This window comes from Acaromyces ingoldii (genome assembly GCF_003144295.1).
Source record: "Acaromyces ingoldii strain MCA 4198 unplaced genomic scaffold FA10scaffold_4, whole genome shotgun sequence".
In the NCBI taxonomy this organism is placed as follows: domain Eukaryota; kingdom Fungi; phylum Basidiomycota; class Exobasidiomycetes; order Exobasidiales; family Cryptobasidiaceae; genus Acaromyces; species Acaromyces ingoldii.
Window position 1 is genome coordinate 934,759 of NW_020290250.1, and position 15,731 is coordinate 950,489.

Below are 15,731 nucleotides of genomic sequence, written 5' to 3' on the forward strand. Positions count from 1 at the left end.
AGCAGCAAAAGTAGCTAGGCCGGGGAGCGTGTAGTACCGACACGCATAAATAGCTGTCTGGTACTGTACAACACAGCGACCAAACCGACGACATGACCTGCCAAGGGCTTCATCTGACAACCTGTTACGGACGACATTGCTTATCTGCCGGCTCAGGGAAGCTTGCTGCTTCGTCGACGTCCTCACCTGGTGGGGTTCGTGGACGAACTCCCTGCGTTTCGACGACGGGCTCGGTGCTTGTGCATTCCACCAAGTCAATCATTGTCAATCGAGGGGCGAATTGCCAGAGATGGGGAGAAGTCCGCGTCGCTGTACTCGCGGCCGGAATTTCAAGCAGCTTCTTCCGTGCAAGAGTCGTTCACAAGGGGTAAGCTTCCATGCAAGAGTCGGTCACAAGGGGTGAGCGTCGTGGCCACGCCCAACCTGCTCGCACTCCTTCGATTCCCGTGCTCTTCCTGCCTTGCCCTGGTGATCACTGCTTCTAGCTATTTCTTTTAAAAGGGGGGGAGACTAGTGGTGTGCAACTACTGCTGTATCAATTAATTAAACAAGCTCTGATCCGGTCCCGAGCCAAAGACCATGGTCCACTCCTCTGGCTCCCGTACCTCAGTCCATGGCCTGCCGCTGGGATCGACGGCTTTGTAGACGTGCATCGCCATGGCTTTTGCATCCGCTCGATTGTCGCCCTCTGCGCAGTAGACGGCCAACAGGCTCGCCGGCACCTCTGCCCTTTCGAGCGACGCCATAAGACGCCTCGCGACACCCGAACCGGGCAGCGAGCGTGTGCTCGTCAATGAATCGAGCGAGGTGACTTTGTCTGCGAAGCGCGGCGACAGCGTTGTACCCTGGCGATTCGTCCTCTGCACGAAGCGTAAACTTAGGTGGTGCAGGAATGTTACGATGAGCTAATACGGGTCGACAAAACGCGACAAGCACGTTACCTACCCCGTCTGGAGCTCGCCGTCGCCGCGCAGGGCCGCATCGACCGAGGAGAGAACGAGGACTTGTTGGAAGCGCGACTGCTTCGCCCACGCTGCCAAGCGAGCTACAAAGTCGTCTTTCCTTGCCTGTACACGTATCACAGCTGCTCAGCATTCGCCTGATACGCTTTCTACGAGCCGTCTGCTGTGGGTTACCTTGAAGGGAGGGCTGCGCTGCTGTACAATTGTGACTCTGCTGTTCGCATCCCGATAGACCTGAAGGGGCGTAATGAGGGCGCTGCTTCGTCCCCCGACGCTACCTCCGACAAAGGGCATGCAGCAGCTCGAGTCGAGGTCCATCACATGCTTGGCCTCTTCAAACGGCGATCCAGGGCCCAGCAGGACGTCAGCAGCCAGTTGAGCCACCGAACCAATTGCCACGCAGGGCAGGATCAGCGTGTCGCCTTCAAATGAACTCATGGCCGAGCTCGTCTGGCCAGATGGAGATGGTCCGAGGGCGTCGAAGCTTCCCCTGTCATAAAAATAAAAAATAAAAAAAGTTCACTAAAAAATTTAGTCTACAGCTCTGAACGCGCAGCCCCGCGCAAGCGCAGCAGTTTCATCGCATCTCATTATTATTATATCTATTGTCTTTTACCATCCTCATTTCCCACCGCTTTCTCTAGAACAGCGCCATCATCCCCAACATTGCTCGTCAGCGTATACGAGCTGCGAAGCGAGCAGTCGCTCTGTCCACGCACCGATTTCCCCTTCACTGCAGCTCCTCTGATGCTCGGTCGGTCTACGTAGAGAGACAAGAGAAGAGGGCGGTCACGCCGTCTGACTGCTTGCATCAAAGATGGAGATGGGCGTAAGGCTGACGATGCTCTGCCTATTCGTCCTCTTCTGCCTTGTCAGCCAAGTGTTCTCAATCGAACAACACACAGGATCCGCTACTGTACGACACAAGTCCCACCAGAACAGCGACAAGAACAAGAACATTGTTCACCATGCAACCGACGAGCTCGCTCCCTATCACCTTCGTTCGTATCCGTCGTCGCTACGACACAAGATCAAGGCCGGTGCTTCCGCTGAGCATGCAACGACCCTCAATAACGTGGCCCTGGGCAGTGTCGTTCTCGTCTCCACCATCGAAGGAGGCATTTATGGCCTGCACAGGGACACGGGCAGCCGCATCTGGAGCCTGCCACCGCGAACGAGCTCAAATGAGACGGGCGGTGCCTTCGCTCCCCTTCTCAGCTCCACTTTTGGCCCAGAAATGCGCACCTTCTCTGAGCTGGCGGCCGATATGACGTCGGGTGATGAGTCGTATCTGCACTATCAACAAGGTCAACAGCCAACGGCAAGCGGGCAGGAAGCCCTCGAGGCGATCCAGGATCTGGGCCTGTACATAGTCGAGCCTTCAGACGGTCACATCTACGTCCTCAGCCGACCTCGTGACGGCTCTTCGCCCACCAAGCTTTCGAAGCTGCCCTTGAGCCTGCCTCAGCTCGTCGACCTGGGCCCCTTTTCGTTCCCGGGCGACGCCTCGCGCGTCTTTGCGGGCCACAAGCGCACGACTTTGGTAGAAATTGATGTCCTGACTGGCCGCATCGGCGCCGTCTTTGGCGACGAGGGCGCCCATGCGCCCTGGTGCCCCGCTACGCCAGACCCAGACACCGCAGCCAGACTTGACCGGCAAGAAGACTTCTGCCAACGTCGGGAGCAATGGGCCCACATAGGTCGGACAGACTACACGCTGACTATTCATCTTCGTGGCCGACCATCGCTCAGCCAGACGCTGCGCTACAGCACCTTTACCCCAGATATTGCCGATCGCGACCTGGCCACGATGTGGTCGCGGAGGGCCACCACGCTGGATCAACGCGCTCTGCTGGGCATGCCCGAGGAAGGCACCATCGTCTGCTTCAATTCTTCAGCCGCATTTGAGCCGACATCGGCCAGCGTCAGCAGCAACAAGGAGAGGACACTGTGGGTCAGCGAGCTTGGTGCGACCGTGTGAGTCAGTCCCATTGTGTCCCTCGTCGATCATTTGCGTGCTGCCAGTCGACGTTACTGACCTGCGATCCAAACCATTGTTCTCAATCAGCGCCGGCATCTTCGACATCATCTATCCGCATACAAACAGCGACTCGGAGCCACAGCTGGGAGAAGAACCATTGGGGAAGGCCGTCATCGTGCCACATCCCCGCCGTGCTCTGCCCCCTCTCTACCTTACGCCATCCGCTGCCAGCCAAGACACGCGCGACGAGGGGCCCGACGCGGCCGACGAAGCAGAAGAAACCTCCACCTATTTGGGCCTCTCGGGTGGCCACCTGTATGCCATGGGACAGCGAGAGTACCCGCTCATCGCCTTTGCGCGCCAGGCACCTGTTTCCCTTGGTCATGCCTCGCATCAGGACAACCATCACCACAGTTCACGAAGCTACCGGGGCATCGAAGCAGGTCACCCGTCTCTGTGTACCTCGTCGAGCTGCTTTGTGGGCACCTACGATCTGGCAGCGAGCGGCAATGGTGGGGCCATGCTGTCAGGCGACCGCATGCTCGGTGGCAGTGCCCCTCTCTTGGGCATCGGCGATGGGTCCAAATCCTCTTCCTCCTCTGCCTCGGACAATGACAGATTGCCAAATGACACAGAGTCAGGGATCGAGGCAGATACGAGGTCATCTCTATCATCATCATCATCATCATCATCCTCACCGTCATCATCATCATCGTCGCCGTCGTCGTCGCTATCATCGCTGGAAAGGTCTTGGTCCACGCTGCCGTCCCCTACGATGCTCTTGGCCCAGATGATTGTCGTTCTGTTGCTCGCCGTCTTGTGCGGTCTCGTCTACGTCGGTGCACAAGAACAACGGCGACAGAATGCAGAGCAAGCAAATGCGGCTTCCAAAGAGCTTCTCTGGGCTCCTGTTGCACAGAATCCGGCTCCAGACACGACACTCGCTTCGGCGACAAGGGCAGAGGTAAAGACAAAGACAGGGGGAGAGGCGGAAGGGAATGACGGCCTGAATGACGCAGTTGCCTTAGAAGGGAGGACATTGTTGGAGGACGGGGAGGACGTTGCCGTTTCTGAAGGCAAGCCGGGAGATAAGAGAAGGGCGGCCAAGAGGCGGAGGAGAGGCAAGAGGGCGGGAGCCGCCGTGTCGCAGCGCGAGGGTAGACGAGAAGCAAATGGGACAGCCAATGGACGAGGTGAAGAGGGAGAAGACCAGAGCGACAACGAGGAATACCCACAGCTGGATAACGGCCATCTGAGCGCTACGGACGGGGTCCAGAGGCAAATGGACGCTGGTGCCGCATTATCCTCGCCAACGACGATGGCTATCTCTCAATCTGGTTGGCTCGATACCGGAGAAAACACATCGGGAGCGGGAGGCCAGGAGGCCATCAAGATAGCCGCCCAGGCATCTTTGCGTGCAGAGGGAGGCGAGGCGACTACGGTCGAGGAAGGTGGCGTGGCAAAGAGGGGAAAGAGCCTCGTCATCTCCGACGAAGTGCTTGGTTACGGCTCGTCTGGCACCATCGTCTTCAAAGGCACTTTTCAAGGGAGGGCCGTGGCCGTCAAACGTCTGCTGCGCGACTTTGTCGACGTGGCATCCAAGGAGGTGTCGCTGCTGGAGTCTGCCGACAATCACCCGAACGTGATTCGATACTTCTACAAAGAGGTTACAAGCACCTTTCTCTTCATTGCCCTGGAGCTCTGCCCTGCAAGCCTAGCCGACGTCATCGAGCGGCCAGCCGAATGGCAGGAGCTTTGTGCGATGTTGAAGCCGAAGCGGTGCTTGTGGCAGATTGCATCAGGTGTTCACCATCTCCACTCCCTCTCGATTGTTCATCGAGACATTAAGCCGCAGAACATCCTCGTCACCTATTCGTCTGGGGGCAAGCTCAAGATGCTCCTCTCCGACTTTGGACTTTCAAAACGCCTCGACGGCATCGCTCAGACGAGTTTCAGTCAGACGATGAACAACCCTGGCGGTACTGTAGGGTGGCGGGCACCCGAGATCCTTAGGGGAGACGTCTCCTTGGACGAGTCGAGGGAAGGAAGCTCGAGCAGCACGACGACGACTTCGGCGAGCGATAGCATCACTGCTACAGGCGAGAACCATCCCTCTTCGTCAACGAGGGCCAGATTGACGAGAGCAATCGACGTTTTTGCCTTGGGTTGCTTGACCTAGTGAGTTACAACTTGTCTGACCTTTTGGCTTTTCTTCCGAGAATTTTTGCGGCAGCTCCTCCTTCTCCCCTCTTGGATGGTTCGCACTTTGCTGATCTTCCGTCCCACGAATAGCTATGTCCTCTCCAACGGCGAGCATCCGTTTGGCTCGCGCTACGAGCGAGAGGTCAACATCATCCGTAATCGCATCGATCTCAGTCGATTGGACAGCCTCGGCGAAGAAGGCCATGAAGCGCAGCACGTCGTTCGCAAGATGGTCGAGATGGACCCTAGGGATCGCTTGACAGCTCATCAGGTCATGGCCCACCCTTACTTTTGGGACCCTAGCCGAAGGCTGGCCTTTCTGCAGGATGCTAGCGACAAGTTTGACAACATGGAGAGGGAACCTCCTGCGCCCGCGCTTGTTGCCCTCGAAGACGATTCGGCAGCCGTGCTGGGGGGTGGCGACTGGCTGCGGAAAATCGATCGACAGGTGCTCGAGGATCTGAGCAAGCGCAGGAAATACGATGGCAAGCGGGTCGTTGACCTGCTGAGGGCGATTCGAAACAAGAAGCACCACATCCACGACCTTTCGCCCCAGCTGAGGCGCCTCTTTGGCACCACTGCCGATTCTTTCCTGGCTTACTTCACCTCACGCTTTCCCAAGCTCTTTCTCCACACGTACTCGGTCATCGAGTCGTCTAAATGGCTCAAAAGCGACCCATCCTTTGCCCCCTACTTTCAACCCGCAGAGACGGACCCCTGAGAGTTTTTCCTCTCCTTGGCCTCTCCTTGTATTACTTTCTCGCTATGTGTCTGGAGCGCGGGTGTCTATTCTCTTGCCTATCATTGTACAGTACACTACTTAGTAGTAACAGACAGCAACTTGTATCGAATAGCTCCAAACTCAATCTTCGAGCTCGACTCTCTTGCCCGGCTGCCACTCTCTGGCAGCCTTTTGGATGTTTGTCCAGTAACGCAGGCTCACCGAGGCTTTACTGGCATCTTGGACGTTGGGTGGATCAGAGGTAAACGCCTTTTTAATTTGCGCGATCGCCTCGTCGAAGTAAACCTGGTTGTCCTCGAGGACCTGCTGAGCTTCTTGCTCCGAGGTGGCCTCTTCGAGGGCTTCGCGCAGCTCCATAACCTGCATCAGCACCTCTGCGTCCTCAAGCGAGTCCGATTCCGAGGGCACTGGAACGTTGTGCTTCTCCAACTGTAAGGGCCATCGAAAATTTTAATTAGCAGCGCTGAGCGCAAGGAAGGAGCCAGAGAGAACCTCGATTGGAAACAGAGCACACTCACGAGGAGATGAGCTCTTTGCAGCGGCTCTCGCAACGTTTCGTAGGCCTTGTTGATCATCGCCGACTGTTGTTCTGCTGCCATTCTCTCCTTCTGTGTGCGCGAGATCCTCTCATCAGCTCGCTTTGCCTAATCACCCCCTCTTTTCTTTTCTCTTTCTTCCCCTCTCTCCCATGCTCTCTCTATCTCACCTCAGACTTGCCGCCCATCCGATCGGGGTGGGTAAGGGCTACGCGCCTCCTCCAAAGCACCTTGAGCTCATCCAGATTCACGTCCCACCCGTTGGATCCCACTTTCGAGTAGTCCAGGCCAAGTAGCTTGTACGGGTCGTCCTGGGAGCGGCTCAAGGGACTGGATGAGGAGAGGAACCTGTTCCTCCAGCGCAAAGGCGGCGCTCGCTGTGACGCCAGCGGCAGTCGAGACAATGTTTCAAATGATGCTGACTGGGAATATGATGTCGACGTCGAAGCCGACGCCGATGCTTTTGTTGTCTCTCGAAAGAGGACTCTACGGAGAGCAATCGCGACCATCGTGAGCGGTCAGTGTCTCCCGATTCCGTGCGACGAAGTCTTGCTTTTTAGACTTACCAGTACCGGTATGCCCACGTCGGAGGTGGAGGTCACGCGTCGCCTCAACTTCGGCTTCCAGAGGAATCAGTCTCGAGATCCACGAAGAAGACAACCTGAGAGAGAGAGATAGGATGTCCCGCGTCAGGGTGGCGACCCATGCCGCAGAGCTCCTTCATCAAATTGTCGCCGACGATTGTCAGGGGGCAACATCGAAGTCCCGACGCCCACGGCTCCCGTTGCACCTCTTAGACCAGCTCCGCGAAGCGGTAGCGGTACAAGAGAGCAAACGGGGGGGCGCGCTCACGCTCCAACACCGGACCCTCGTCGGCGTCGCTCGGTGGGCCGCTGAAGGCTCCGACACATTGAGCGACCAGATTACGCTGAGGAATCTCCTGAGGGGTGCTATACTTGCGTATCCTGCCAGACAGAAACCAGAGAGGGTGAGTCATTGGCTGCAATCGCTCGATTTCTCGCGACAGCAGCGCACGCATTGACACTTGCGTGTCGATAGCCTGCCGAGCTCGTCGAGTCGCTGCGTAATATCGAGCTGGCTCAGCAAAGGGCTGAATACGAGGCCATGGTATCCGCACCCTCGCGGGCAAATCAAAGGGAACAACAATGGTCCGTTGGCGTGGAGAATTGGAAGCGAGGGTCTCATGAGGCAGAGGAATGGTTGGAGGTGCGCAGACAGCTGAGTGCCATAGTCAACGTCGGAGTCAGCATCGTGGCAGTCGCCACCAGCGTATGGTGGGCCGGCGGAAACATTGATCCAATCTGGGTGAGGCCACAAACCACGACTCAGAAGGATGAGCCTGTGATTATTGCCCCTGACGAAGCTTACGTGCGTCTCTTGCACTCGATCACAGAAAACCTTGACTGCACTTTTCCTAAGCTTCCTTACGGCCATCGCAGAAGTGGTCCTGTACAGTCGGCACTGGGACAATGCCCGCAAAAGGCGCGCGGCCACCTCCCATGGGCAAATGCAATAGGTTCATTATCTCATTCTCTTTCATTTCACAAGCTGCGAGGACGCAATCCTCATCTCGACTGTGGTGCTGCAGAGCATCATGAAGCTGTCCACGTATCCCCTTCGCCCGTCATCCTTGTCGGCATGGTGTCGCTGTGAAAGCATCGCCAGCCACGAGGCCGTGTGGCAGGGATGGAGAAAGGCCCATGTATCGCCCTGGACGGGGGATTCGCCCACACCGATGCTAGGAAACGAAGCTGCTCGGAGCCCGTCTTGGTCGCCGTCGGATGAGACGAAGACATTGTCACGGAAGAGGCTCGAAGAGGTGGAGATCAGGTCGTCGAAGGCAAGGGGAGCGCCGTCTTGCGTGCAGAAGTCTAACCCTCAGCGAAAGAGGCTCCAGTGGCAGATGACCGTGCGAAGTGAGCAAGGGAGGAGCCACGTACCTCTTGTGTGAGCGCGAAGGTACAGGACTGGTACCTTCCATATCGAAGAGTAGGCCACCAATTGCTCGCAGACGATGAAAGCATGCCTTGACAAGAGATTGCGGGCCGAGGCAGCCGCATCATCGCATGGTTCTTGGACGTCTTGGAAGCCTGTCTCGTCGGTGCAACCACCCATGCGCTCATCTTGGCCAGCCAACAGGAACTGTCGGCGCAAGTGACAGGTCCGGGGTGGCTGTGTGAGGAGCCTTGGTTGAGCCCACCACGGGCTCTTCATCTCCTCTGCCAACAACCAGACTCACCATCGGTCCCTCACCAAATGTCCAGCCTACCGCGTAAGAGTAGACGTCATCCGTACCATTGCCGTGCTTGGAACAGTAGGCCTCGATGGCTTCACGAAACGCCTGGGCTGTAAGGAGCTGCGCGGCGTGATTCAAAGGTACCTCTTCGGCTTCACTTGTCGACATGTCATGTTTCTTCAAACGACGAAGTTAGATCTAGTATCACCTTGTCGCCTGCCAACCTGCCTTCATCCACTTCAGCGTAGCATACACCACCTAGCACGTCCTACGAGTAGCAACCCTACACTGGAAGAAGCTACTTACTTGCTGCTGCTGCACTTACGATCCGGTGTACCGGACAAAAGTTCAATCCGAATCATGCAATGCAGGCACGGCACGTAGAAATCGGCTGCTCGTCGTCGCGTGCTGTTCTTGATTCACGCGCGCACGCACCCATCGCTTTGCCATCCCTGCTCTCAGCCGTGTCGTTCATCACCATCAACTCCTCCAAAATCCCAACGAAGCGGTCTGTGAACGGCGGCGATTAGCACCATCGTCGACTGCGTTCCTGCATTCCCCAGTCTCAGCTCGCGTCGTCAACCGCGAAGCGATTATCGGCGATGAGTAGCAGCAGCAGCGGCGGCGGCATTGGCAGCAGCAAGCAACGGGCAACGTCAAGCTTGGTCCTGGCTTCTTCGCCATGGCTCCAGCCCGCACTTCGGGCTTTTCTCATCGGCTACCTACTCGACGCGCTTCCTTCCATCTTTAAGCAGGTACTCCGCTTCTCCCTTGTAAATGCAAAGTGCATTGCCCGGGTCAGGAGGAGGATCAAGCAGGAGGCAAGGATCAAGGAAGATGACGAGCGAGCGCAGCAAGGCCATCAATCCTCTTCTCTCAACTCCGCTATCGGCATCGTAGTCGATGGTTCATCATCTTCTCGCGCCTCTTCCAGTCCAACGTCGCTCTACCACGATGGTGTCCTTCCTGTTCTCAAGCAGCTCCCGGCCCTGCTCCAAACTGTGATGAAGACGGCTCTCGTGGCTCTGGGTCCTCGCGGAACGGCTCTGACGTGCTCGTTGGCCATGGCAGGCATGACGATTCTCGATCAGACCATCACCTCGGTCTTGAATATAGAGGGTGCCTTGAAGCGACAGGCATATGGCCCAAGGCGAAGCGCAAGAGCGATGGCTATCGGAAGCACCTTCTTGAGCGCGGCCACGAGCAGTTTCTTGGCTCTCCTCATGCTGCAACATGTTGCAGTCACTTCTGCTTCTTCTCGCGGCCCTTCCTCGTCTTCCTCTTCCCCAGTCCCAACGTCCTCCACCACGCGGAATTCTTCGTCGGCTGCGTCGGCCAAGGCCGTCGGCATGTTTAATCCTTTCCGCAGGAGAGACGCGAGAGACAGCAAGCTCCAGCTTCCTACTCCTTTGGCCCCCGGAGGTCACTTTTTGGCCAGATTGACGACGCTGAGCGTCCCTGCAACACCAAAGGACACATCTGGAAGCCGAAGCCCTGACTTGAGCGGAGCCAAGAACCTCTCTCCGGTCGAGGGAAAGAAAGACCCCCTAGAATCAGCCTCTGCAGCGACCAAGGCATCCTCTTTGCCTTCCTCTCCCTCACAGTCAAGTAGCCGAGTGGACGAGGACGGAACACAATCGACGCTTGACATGGCTAGCCCAACGATCGACCTCACCCTCTTTGCACTTGTCAGGGCAATGGACACATTGGTCCGCGCAGCGCCGCTTCTCGTCGCCAAGACCAAGCGATCCAGGAAATCAATCACTCAGCCAGACACACTAAAGGCAGGTCATCGATTCACTATGCCGTTGGGTCCAGCCGCTGGCATGAGGAGCGAAACAGTCCGCAATCACCGTCGAGGAACGGTTGCCAAGGGAACCGTCGCCACCAGAGTATTCTCTGCTCTGGCCGGCCAGCTCAGTTACCATGCCGAAGGGTTGACGTTTGTCGTGGCATGTGCCGTCATCATGTTCAGCTGGTTCTATGCGCCAGAAAGACTTCCTCCCTCTTACGTCAAATGGATCACCAATCTCGCCAACATGGACCACCGCCTTCTGTTGGCCCTGCGTTCGCTGAGAAAGGGCAAGCCGTATAACTGGGTCTATGGAGCCCCCATTGATCCAGCTTCGGTTGATCTGCTCGGATCCTTGTCCGAGTCGCTTGGCTATCCCTATGGCTGGGGCGATCCCTCTCGAATCCCAAATACAAATGAGGAGGCAAGACGCTACAAGGCCGAGGCCATCACCAAGGCTCGCTCGACGGGAACGACCGAGGTCGACTACGTCCTCGAAGGTGCTGCTGGGCCCCGAGGCAGAGGCGAGATGGCTGGAATCCCCTGCGAGATTGTGCACTGCGGCATTGGGGGCGCAAATTGTTATCTTAATGCCCTGTACAGGTGGTTGAGGGCTTGGAAGGTCTGCATGGGCATCTACGTTCCCGTCCACCTCCTGCCTCGCCTCATCTTCGACCCAAAGCAATTTGCCAGAGAGCCTGTCGCGGCCATCTCAAAGGTGCTCAGAGGAAGTATGAGGAGTGCTAGCTTTCTTTCGACGTACATTGCTAGCATATGGTATGTATCACAAGGTCCACTCGTGGGCACTGAAATGGTCGCTGACCGCTCGTTTCCGCGCAAAGGTTCATGGTCTGCTTTGGTCGAACTTTGGTCTTGCCACGCCTCTTTCCATCGGTCTCCTTCAAATATTGGGACGGTGGTCTGGGCCCGCTCCTTGGGTCACTCGTGTGCGGATTCAGCGTCTTCCTGGAAGAAAAACGCAAGAGGGCGGAGATGGCCTTGTACGTCTGTCCGAGGGCACTCTTCGCGTTGGCAGAAATCGCTAGGCCAGGCTGGTTGAGCAAGGGCGAAACGGGCGCACTCCACGCCGAAAGGTAAGCTCAAGCGGAATAGATGGGCTCGTGAACAAATGTCAGAGGCTGACTTTTCGACCTTAGGCTCTTCTTTGGGATGAGCGTCGGCGTAGTCATTGCAGCTGCGAAGCATCGTCCTGACCTCCTTCGAGGCATCACGGCTCTCATGGCGTGGGTCGTCTCCACACCGAAGGCGGCGAAGGCAAAGGGAAGAGTCACAAAGTAGACGTGCATGCATCATCCTCGAGCCCTCTCTTGCAGCAGATCTAATCTGGAATCAGCATATGTTTGAGATTTGAAGACAACATCGAAACAGGAGAAGACGGAAGCTAAGCAGGTCGTGGAAGGGAGTATAAAAAAGTACATGTTAGAGGGAATCTTTCGACTATGGCGGAAGCATTCTAGCCGCTGCACATGAGACAAGCCTCCTTGTTCTCAAGCGAGCACATGAGCTTGGCCTCCTCGTACTCTCGCTGCTTTTGACGTTCCAAAGCTCTCTTGTACCCTTCGTCCTCTTGTGGTCCCGACGCTGCGTCGGCAGCCGAAATCGCTGGCGACGATGCCTCCGAAGACGGTGCTGGGCTGAGAACATCCTCTTCACCTCCTTTCAACGCTCCATTGCCTGGGCCATCGCGCGTCACGGTGCCGTCGATGCCCAGGCGGCCAACCGACCTGGTAGCTTCCTCGACGTCGCTCTTGGATGCCATCGTTGACTTGATGTTTGCAGCAGGTGGCGCGGGTGCAGATTCGACCACAGCGGGCGGTGCTGCGATGGCAGGCTTTCCCTTCTTGTTGGCAGCCTTTGCAGCAAGTTGTTCCTCCTGGCTGACGGTAAATTGAATAGCGTTTGCGGCAGGTCTGGTTCGGAGGTAGTAGGTGCCAGTCTTAAGGCCCTTCTTCCAGCCATAGAAGTGCATGCTCGTCAACTGGCCGAACGATGGTGCAGAGAGATGAATGTTGAGCGACTGGGATTGGCAGATGAAAGCGCCACGGTCCGCTGCCATATCGATGATAGCCTTTTGACTGATTTCCCAAACCGTCTTATAGAGAGCCTTGATGCGATCAGGAATGCCGGGAACATTCTGGATCGAGCCGCCGTGTGCGATGATACGATTCTTCATCGTATCATTCCAGAGACCTTGCTCGACGAGCTCGCGCAGGAGCCAAGGATTCACCACCTGGAATTCACCAGCAAGGACACGCCGAGTGTAAATGTTCGACGTATAGGGCTCAAAGCACTCGTTGAAGCCCAAAATTTGGCTTGTCGAAGCCGTGGGCATCGGGGCCAGGAGCAGCGAATTTCGCAGACCGTGTTGAGCAATCTTGCTCTTGAGCGTAGCCCAGTCCCATAGATCCGAGGGCGAGACGCCCCACATGTCGTATTGAAGCTCGCCTCTGGAGGCTGGCGAGCCTTCGTAGGTCTCGTAAGGACCCAATTGCTCGGCCAGCTCGCAGCTGCGCTCGAGGGCGGCATGATAGATCGTCTCGAAGATCTGGACGTTGAGCTTGCGAGCCTCGGGTGAGTCGAAGGGTACGCCCATGATCATGAAGGCATCTGCGAGTCCCTGCACGCCAATACCGATGGGGCGGTGGCGGAAATTAGAACGGCGGGCCTCCTCAACGGGGTAGTAATTACGTTCGATGATGGTGTTGAGGTTCTTGCAGATGACCTTTGCGACCTGGTGCAGCTTGTGAAAATCGTAAGTCTTGGTTCCTTGGTCGATGAACGTCGGCAGCGCGATCGAGGCTAGGTTGCAAACGGCCACCTCGTCAGGAGCGCTGTACTCGATGATCTCGGTGCAGAGGTTGGAGCACTTGATGGTTCCCAGATTCTTTTGGTTGCTCTTGCGATTGGCAGCATCCTTGTAGAGCATGAAGGGGTTCCCCGTCTCGGTCTGTGACTCGAGAATGGCATACCAGAGCTTTTGAGCCTTGATCGTCTTCGTCACCTTGCCCTCGCGTTCGTACTTTTCGTAGAGAGCCTCAAATTCTTCACCGTACGTATCGGCGAGGCCAGGGCACTCATTTGGGCACATGAGCGACCATTCGCCATTCTGCTCGACACGCTTCATGAACAGGTCGGGGATCCAGAGGGCGTAGAAGAGCTCGCGAGCGCGAACCTCTTCCTTTCCATGGTTTTTGCGAAGGTCCAGGAAGTCAAAAACGTCCGAGTGCCAGGGCTCAATGTAAATGGCAAAGGCACCCGGCCGCTTGTTGCCACCTTGGTCGACGTAACGAGCCGTCGTATTGAATACACGGAGCATGGGGACAATGCCGTTGCTGAAACCGTTTGTACCCGCAATGTAGGAGCCAGTGCCACGGATGCAGTGAATGTTGAGCCCGATACCGCCAGCCGTCTTGGAAATCATGGCGCACGTCTTGAGCGTATCGTAAATGCCCTCGATTGAGTCATCTTTCATCGTCACAAGGAAGCAAGAAGACATTTGTGGGTTTGGAGTGCCGGCGTTGAAGAGCGTAGGCGAGGCGTGGGTGAAGTACTTCTCGCTCATAAGGTTGTACGTCTCAATGGCCGCCTCGACATCTCGGCCATGGATACCGACAGCAACGCGCATCAGCATGTGTTGTGGGCGCTCGGCTACCTTGCCATTGGTACGAAGAAGGTAGGATCGCTCCAGCGTCTTGAACCCAAAGAAGTTCTATGCGGAAGGGCGGATCAGCCAAAGTTCAGACAGTCTACTTGCAAAGCGCATTGGATCCGACGAGCTCACATAATGAAAGTCGCGTTCGTAGATAATGGCCGAGTCGAGCTGCTCCTTGTTCTCCATGATGGCCTCGTAGACGTCCTGAGAAATCATTGGACTGTGTCGGTTATTTTTCGGGTTGATGTAGTCGTAAAGATCTTTGACAACCTGACTGAATGTCTTGCGCGTCTCCTTGTGAAGGTTCGAGATGGCGATGCGAGCGGCGAGGACGGCGTAATCAGGGTGAGTGGTTGTTTTGTATGCAGCTGTCTCTGCGGCGAGATTGTCGAGCTCGACGGTGGTCACACCCTCATAGATGCCGTCGATGACCTTTGAAAGAAGAACAGGTATCAGCTGCGCGTAACCGCGTCCGGCGCGTCGTGGAGACGTGACGCGCATCATTGCTCGAGACTTACCTTTCGTGTGATCTCGATGGGGTCGACATAGTTCATGTCCAGGCCATAGCACAGCTTGGCAACACGGGCCGTGACCTTGTCAAATTTGACTGCCTCCTTGCGGCCATCTGGGGTGGGCGAAAAGTCAGATGTGTTTCGCAACTATGCAATTGCCGATATGTTTCACTCACCACGTTTGTAGACGTAGATCATACTTGGGCGTTGATCTCTTGCGCGTGCGTGTGCGTGAACGTGTGTGCGTGGACGTGTGTGTAACTCTAGGGGAGTCGATTGCCAAGACACGGATGGCAGTGGCGACAGCAGTGGCGATGGCGAGACCTCGAAGGCGGCGGACGTAGTACTGGCCCAAGGAAATGTCACTGTTCAGAGAATAGTTGTCTACCTCCCCGTCGATGTGCTATCGTTGCCGAGACGCAAAAAGTGACAGGTTCGCAGATGGGTGAATCGAGGGAAGATGGTTGATGAGGAGGGGGAGAAGAGCGGCTGAGGCTGTCGATTAAATATCAAAGATTGAAAATGGCACGCGCCGCTACACGTCGAACAGTGTTGGTTCGGTTTTTGCGCGACGCGTGCCTGTTGCACGTAATAAAAGATCAGACGCGATCGTGCCCTGGCGTGAAGCCCGTCGAGTTCGGCATGTCAAAGCTCGAGTCGCATCCCCAATCTGATCAAGCGCTTAACGCCGTCAGGAGTTTATCTCCTGCTACTACTTCTGTACGCTGTTGTCGCTCACTTGAGGCTACCGAGCATGTGTGCTCAACGACTCGGAATAGCCATGGTACTGTACCTCCCGCTTAACCCTCTCCTTTCTTTGTGTGCCACACTCAAGGTGCATGACATTTGGACGGAGCTGATGAGCACTTTTTGAAAGCTGCTACCGGCAGCTCGATGAGTTCAACGCCGACAATTATACTTTTGGCCGGCTACTACTGAAGAGGTGCCCAAGAACCTCGTGCGGTTCTCTCGCGACTTTGCAGATCTGCAACGTGCGATGGAGCCGAAGCAGCAAGGACACAATGCCTTCGCATTCCTTCAAGGACTAGCTCTCGAGAGCACATGGATGCAAAA

General features: G+C 56.3%; 7 protein-coding genes across 7 annotated transcripts; 3 read left to right on the top strand and 4 right to left on the bottom strand.

Annotated features, from left to right (window-relative positions):
• Window positions 1–429: 429 nt before the first annotated feature.
• FA10DRAFT_302618 (hypothetical protein) lies at window positions 430–1,437 on the bottom strand. The gene is made up of 3 exons (XM_025525148.1): window positions 1,137–1,437; window positions 946–1,067; window positions 430–876 (listed from the first exon to the last, which is right to left on the bottom strand). Exons 1-3 carry the CDS (start codon window positions 1,398–1,400, stop codon window positions 540–542), a joined length of 723 nt encoding a protein of 240 aa, XP_025376455.1. The 5' UTR covers window positions 1,401–1,437; the 3' UTR covers window positions 430–539.
• A 143-nt stretch (window positions 1,438–1,580) lies between these two features.
• Window positions 1,581–5,365, top strand: FA10DRAFT_267830 (hypothetical protein). The gene is made up of 2 exons (XM_025522073.1): window positions 1,581–2,939; window positions 3,031–5,365. The coding sequence occupies exons 1-2, from the start codon at window positions 1,780–1,782 to the stop codon at window positions 5,120–5,122; spliced, it is 3,252 nt and encodes a 1,083-aa protein (XP_025376456.1). The 5' UTR covers window positions 1,581–1,779; the 3' UTR covers window positions 5,123–5,365.
• Window positions 5,366–5,829: 464 nt separating this feature from the next.
• On the bottom strand, window positions 5,830–6,964 carry FA10DRAFT_267831 (Co-chaperone Hsc20). The gene is made up of 3 exons (XM_025522074.1): window positions 6,594–6,964; window positions 6,406–6,495; window positions 5,830–6,316 (listed from the first exon to the last, which is right to left on the bottom strand). The coding sequence occupies exons 1-3, from the start codon at window positions 6,930–6,932 to the stop codon at window positions 6,008–6,010; spliced, it is 738 nt and encodes a 245-aa protein (XP_025376457.1). The 5' UTR covers window positions 6,933–6,964; the 3' UTR covers window positions 5,830–6,007.
• FA10DRAFT_139574 (hypothetical protein) lies at window positions 6,721–8,141 on the top strand. Its single transcript, XM_025518029.1, has 3 exons — window positions 6,721–7,411; window positions 7,483–7,749; window positions 7,838–8,141. Exons 1-3 carry the CDS (start codon window positions 7,103–7,105, stop codon window positions 7,958–7,960), a joined length of 699 nt encoding a protein of 232 aa, XP_025376458.1. The 5' UTR covers window positions 6,721–7,102; the 3' UTR covers window positions 7,961–8,141.
• Window positions 7,722–9,020, bottom strand: FA10DRAFT_139520 (hypothetical protein). Its single transcript, XM_025518028.1, has 4 exons — window positions 8,987–9,020; window positions 8,684–8,857; window positions 8,385–8,586; window positions 7,722–8,300 (listed from the first exon to the last, which is right to left on the bottom strand). Exons 2-4 carry the CDS (start codon window positions 8,846–8,848, stop codon window positions 7,981–7,983), a joined length of 687 nt encoding a protein of 228 aa, XP_025376459.1. The 5' UTR covers window positions 8,849–8,857; window positions 8,987–9,020; the 3' UTR covers window positions 7,722–7,980.
• A 36-nt stretch (window positions 9,021–9,056) lies between these two features.
• FA10DRAFT_139483 (hypothetical protein) lies at window positions 9,057–11,977 on the top strand. Its single transcript, XM_025518027.1, has 3 exons — window positions 9,057–11,249; window positions 11,315–11,566; window positions 11,630–11,977. The coding sequence occupies exons 1-3, from the start codon at window positions 9,283–9,285 to the stop codon at window positions 11,769–11,771; spliced, it is 2,361 nt and encodes a 786-aa protein (XP_025376460.1). The 5' UTR covers window positions 9,057–9,282; the 3' UTR covers window positions 11,772–11,977.
• Window positions 11,798–15,126, bottom strand: FA10DRAFT_302624 (putative RNR1-ribonucleoside-diphosphate reductase large subunit). Its single transcript, XM_025525149.1, has 4 exons — window positions 14,834–15,126; window positions 14,664–14,770; window positions 14,275–14,577; window positions 11,798–14,202 (listed from the first exon to the last, which is right to left on the bottom strand). The coding sequence occupies exons 1-4, from the start codon at window positions 14,853–14,855 to the stop codon at window positions 11,947–11,949; spliced, it is 2,688 nt and encodes an 895-aa protein (XP_025376461.1). The 5' UTR covers window positions 14,856–15,126; the 3' UTR covers window positions 11,798–11,946.
• Window positions 15,127–15,731: the final 605 nt, after the last annotated feature.

Bases quoted from the DNA above. Each gene is read 5' to 3' on its own strand.
- FA10DRAFT_302618 (XM_025525148.1), bottom strand. From the start codon at position 1,400: ATGAGTTCATTTGAAGGCGACACGCTGATCCTGCCCTGCGTGGCAATT. The intron at 1,068-1,136 runs GTAACCCACAGC...ATACGTGTACAG, and splicing joins AGCGCAGCCCTCCCTTCAAG to GCAAGGAAAGACGACTTTGT. The intron at 877-945 runs GTAGGTAACGTG...GCACCACCTAAG, and splicing joins GACGGCGAGCTCCAGACGGG to TTTACGCTTCGTGCAGAGGA.
- FA10DRAFT_267830 (XM_025522073.1), top strand. From the start codon at position 1,780: ATGGAGATGGGCGTAAGGCTGACGATGCTCTGCCTATTCGTCCTCTTC. The intron at 2,940-3,030 runs GTGAGTCAGTCC...GTTCTCAATCAG, and splicing joins AGCGAGCTTGGTGCGACCGT to CGCCGGCATCTTCGACATCA.
- FA10DRAFT_267831 (XM_025522074.1), bottom strand. From the start codon at position 6,932: ATGGTCGCGATTGCTCTCCGTAGAGTCCTCTTTCGAGAGACAACAAAA. The intron at 6,496-6,593 runs GTGAGATAGAGA...TCGCGCACACAG, and splicing joins GGATGGGCGGCAAGTCTGAG to AAGGAGAGAATGGCAGCAGA. The intron at 6,317-6,405 runs GTGAGTGTGCTC...TGGCCCTTACAG, and splicing joins TGCAAAGAGCTCATCTCCTC to TTGGAGAAGCACAACGTTCC.
- FA10DRAFT_139574 (XM_025518029.1), top strand. From the start codon at position 7,103: ATGTCCCGCGTCAGGGTGGCGACCCATGCCGCAGAGCTCCTTCATCAA. The intron at 7,412-7,482 runs GTGAGTCATTGG...GCGTGTCGATAG, and splicing joins CCAGACAGAAACCAGAGAGG to CCTGCCGAGCTCGTCGAGTC. The intron at 7,750-7,837 runs GTGAGGCCACAA...ACTCGATCACAG, and splicing joins GAAACATTGATCCAATCTGG to AAAACCTTGACTGCACTTTT.
- FA10DRAFT_139520 (XM_025518028.1), bottom strand. From the start codon at position 8,848: ATGTCGACAAGTGAAGCCGAAGAGGTACCTTTGAATCACGCCGCGCAG. The intron at 8,587-8,683 runs GTGAGTCTGGTT...TTGCGCCGACAG, and splicing joins CATTTGGTGAGGGACCGATG to TTCCTGTTGGCTGGCCAAGA. The intron at 8,301-8,384 runs GTACGTGGCTCC...TCTGCACGCAAG, and splicing joins CCTTCGCGCTCACACAAGAG to ACGGCGCTCCCCTTGCCTTC.
- FA10DRAFT_139483 (XM_025518027.1), top strand. From the start codon at position 9,283: ATGAGTAGCAGCAGCAGCGGCGGCGGCATTGGCAGCAGCAAGCAACGG. The intron at 11,250-11,314 runs GTATGTATCACA...TTCCGCGCAAAG, and splicing joins ACGTACATTGCTAGCATATG to GTTCATGGTCTGCTTTGGTC. The intron at 11,567-11,629 runs GTAAGCTCAAGC...TTTCGACCTTAG, and splicing joins GGCGCACTCCACGCCGAAAG to GCTCTTCTTTGGGATGAGCG.
- FA10DRAFT_302624 (XM_025525149.1), bottom strand. From the start codon at position 14,855: ATGATCTACGTCTACAAACGTG. The intron at 14,771-14,833 runs GTGAGTGAAACA...CGCCCACCCCAG, and splicing joins GATCTACGTCTACAAACGTG to ATGGCCGCAAGGAGGCAGTC. The intron at 14,578-14,663 runs GTAAGTCTCGAG...CTTCTTTCAAAG, and splicing joins CCATCGAGATCACACGAAAG to GTCATCGACGGCATCTATGA.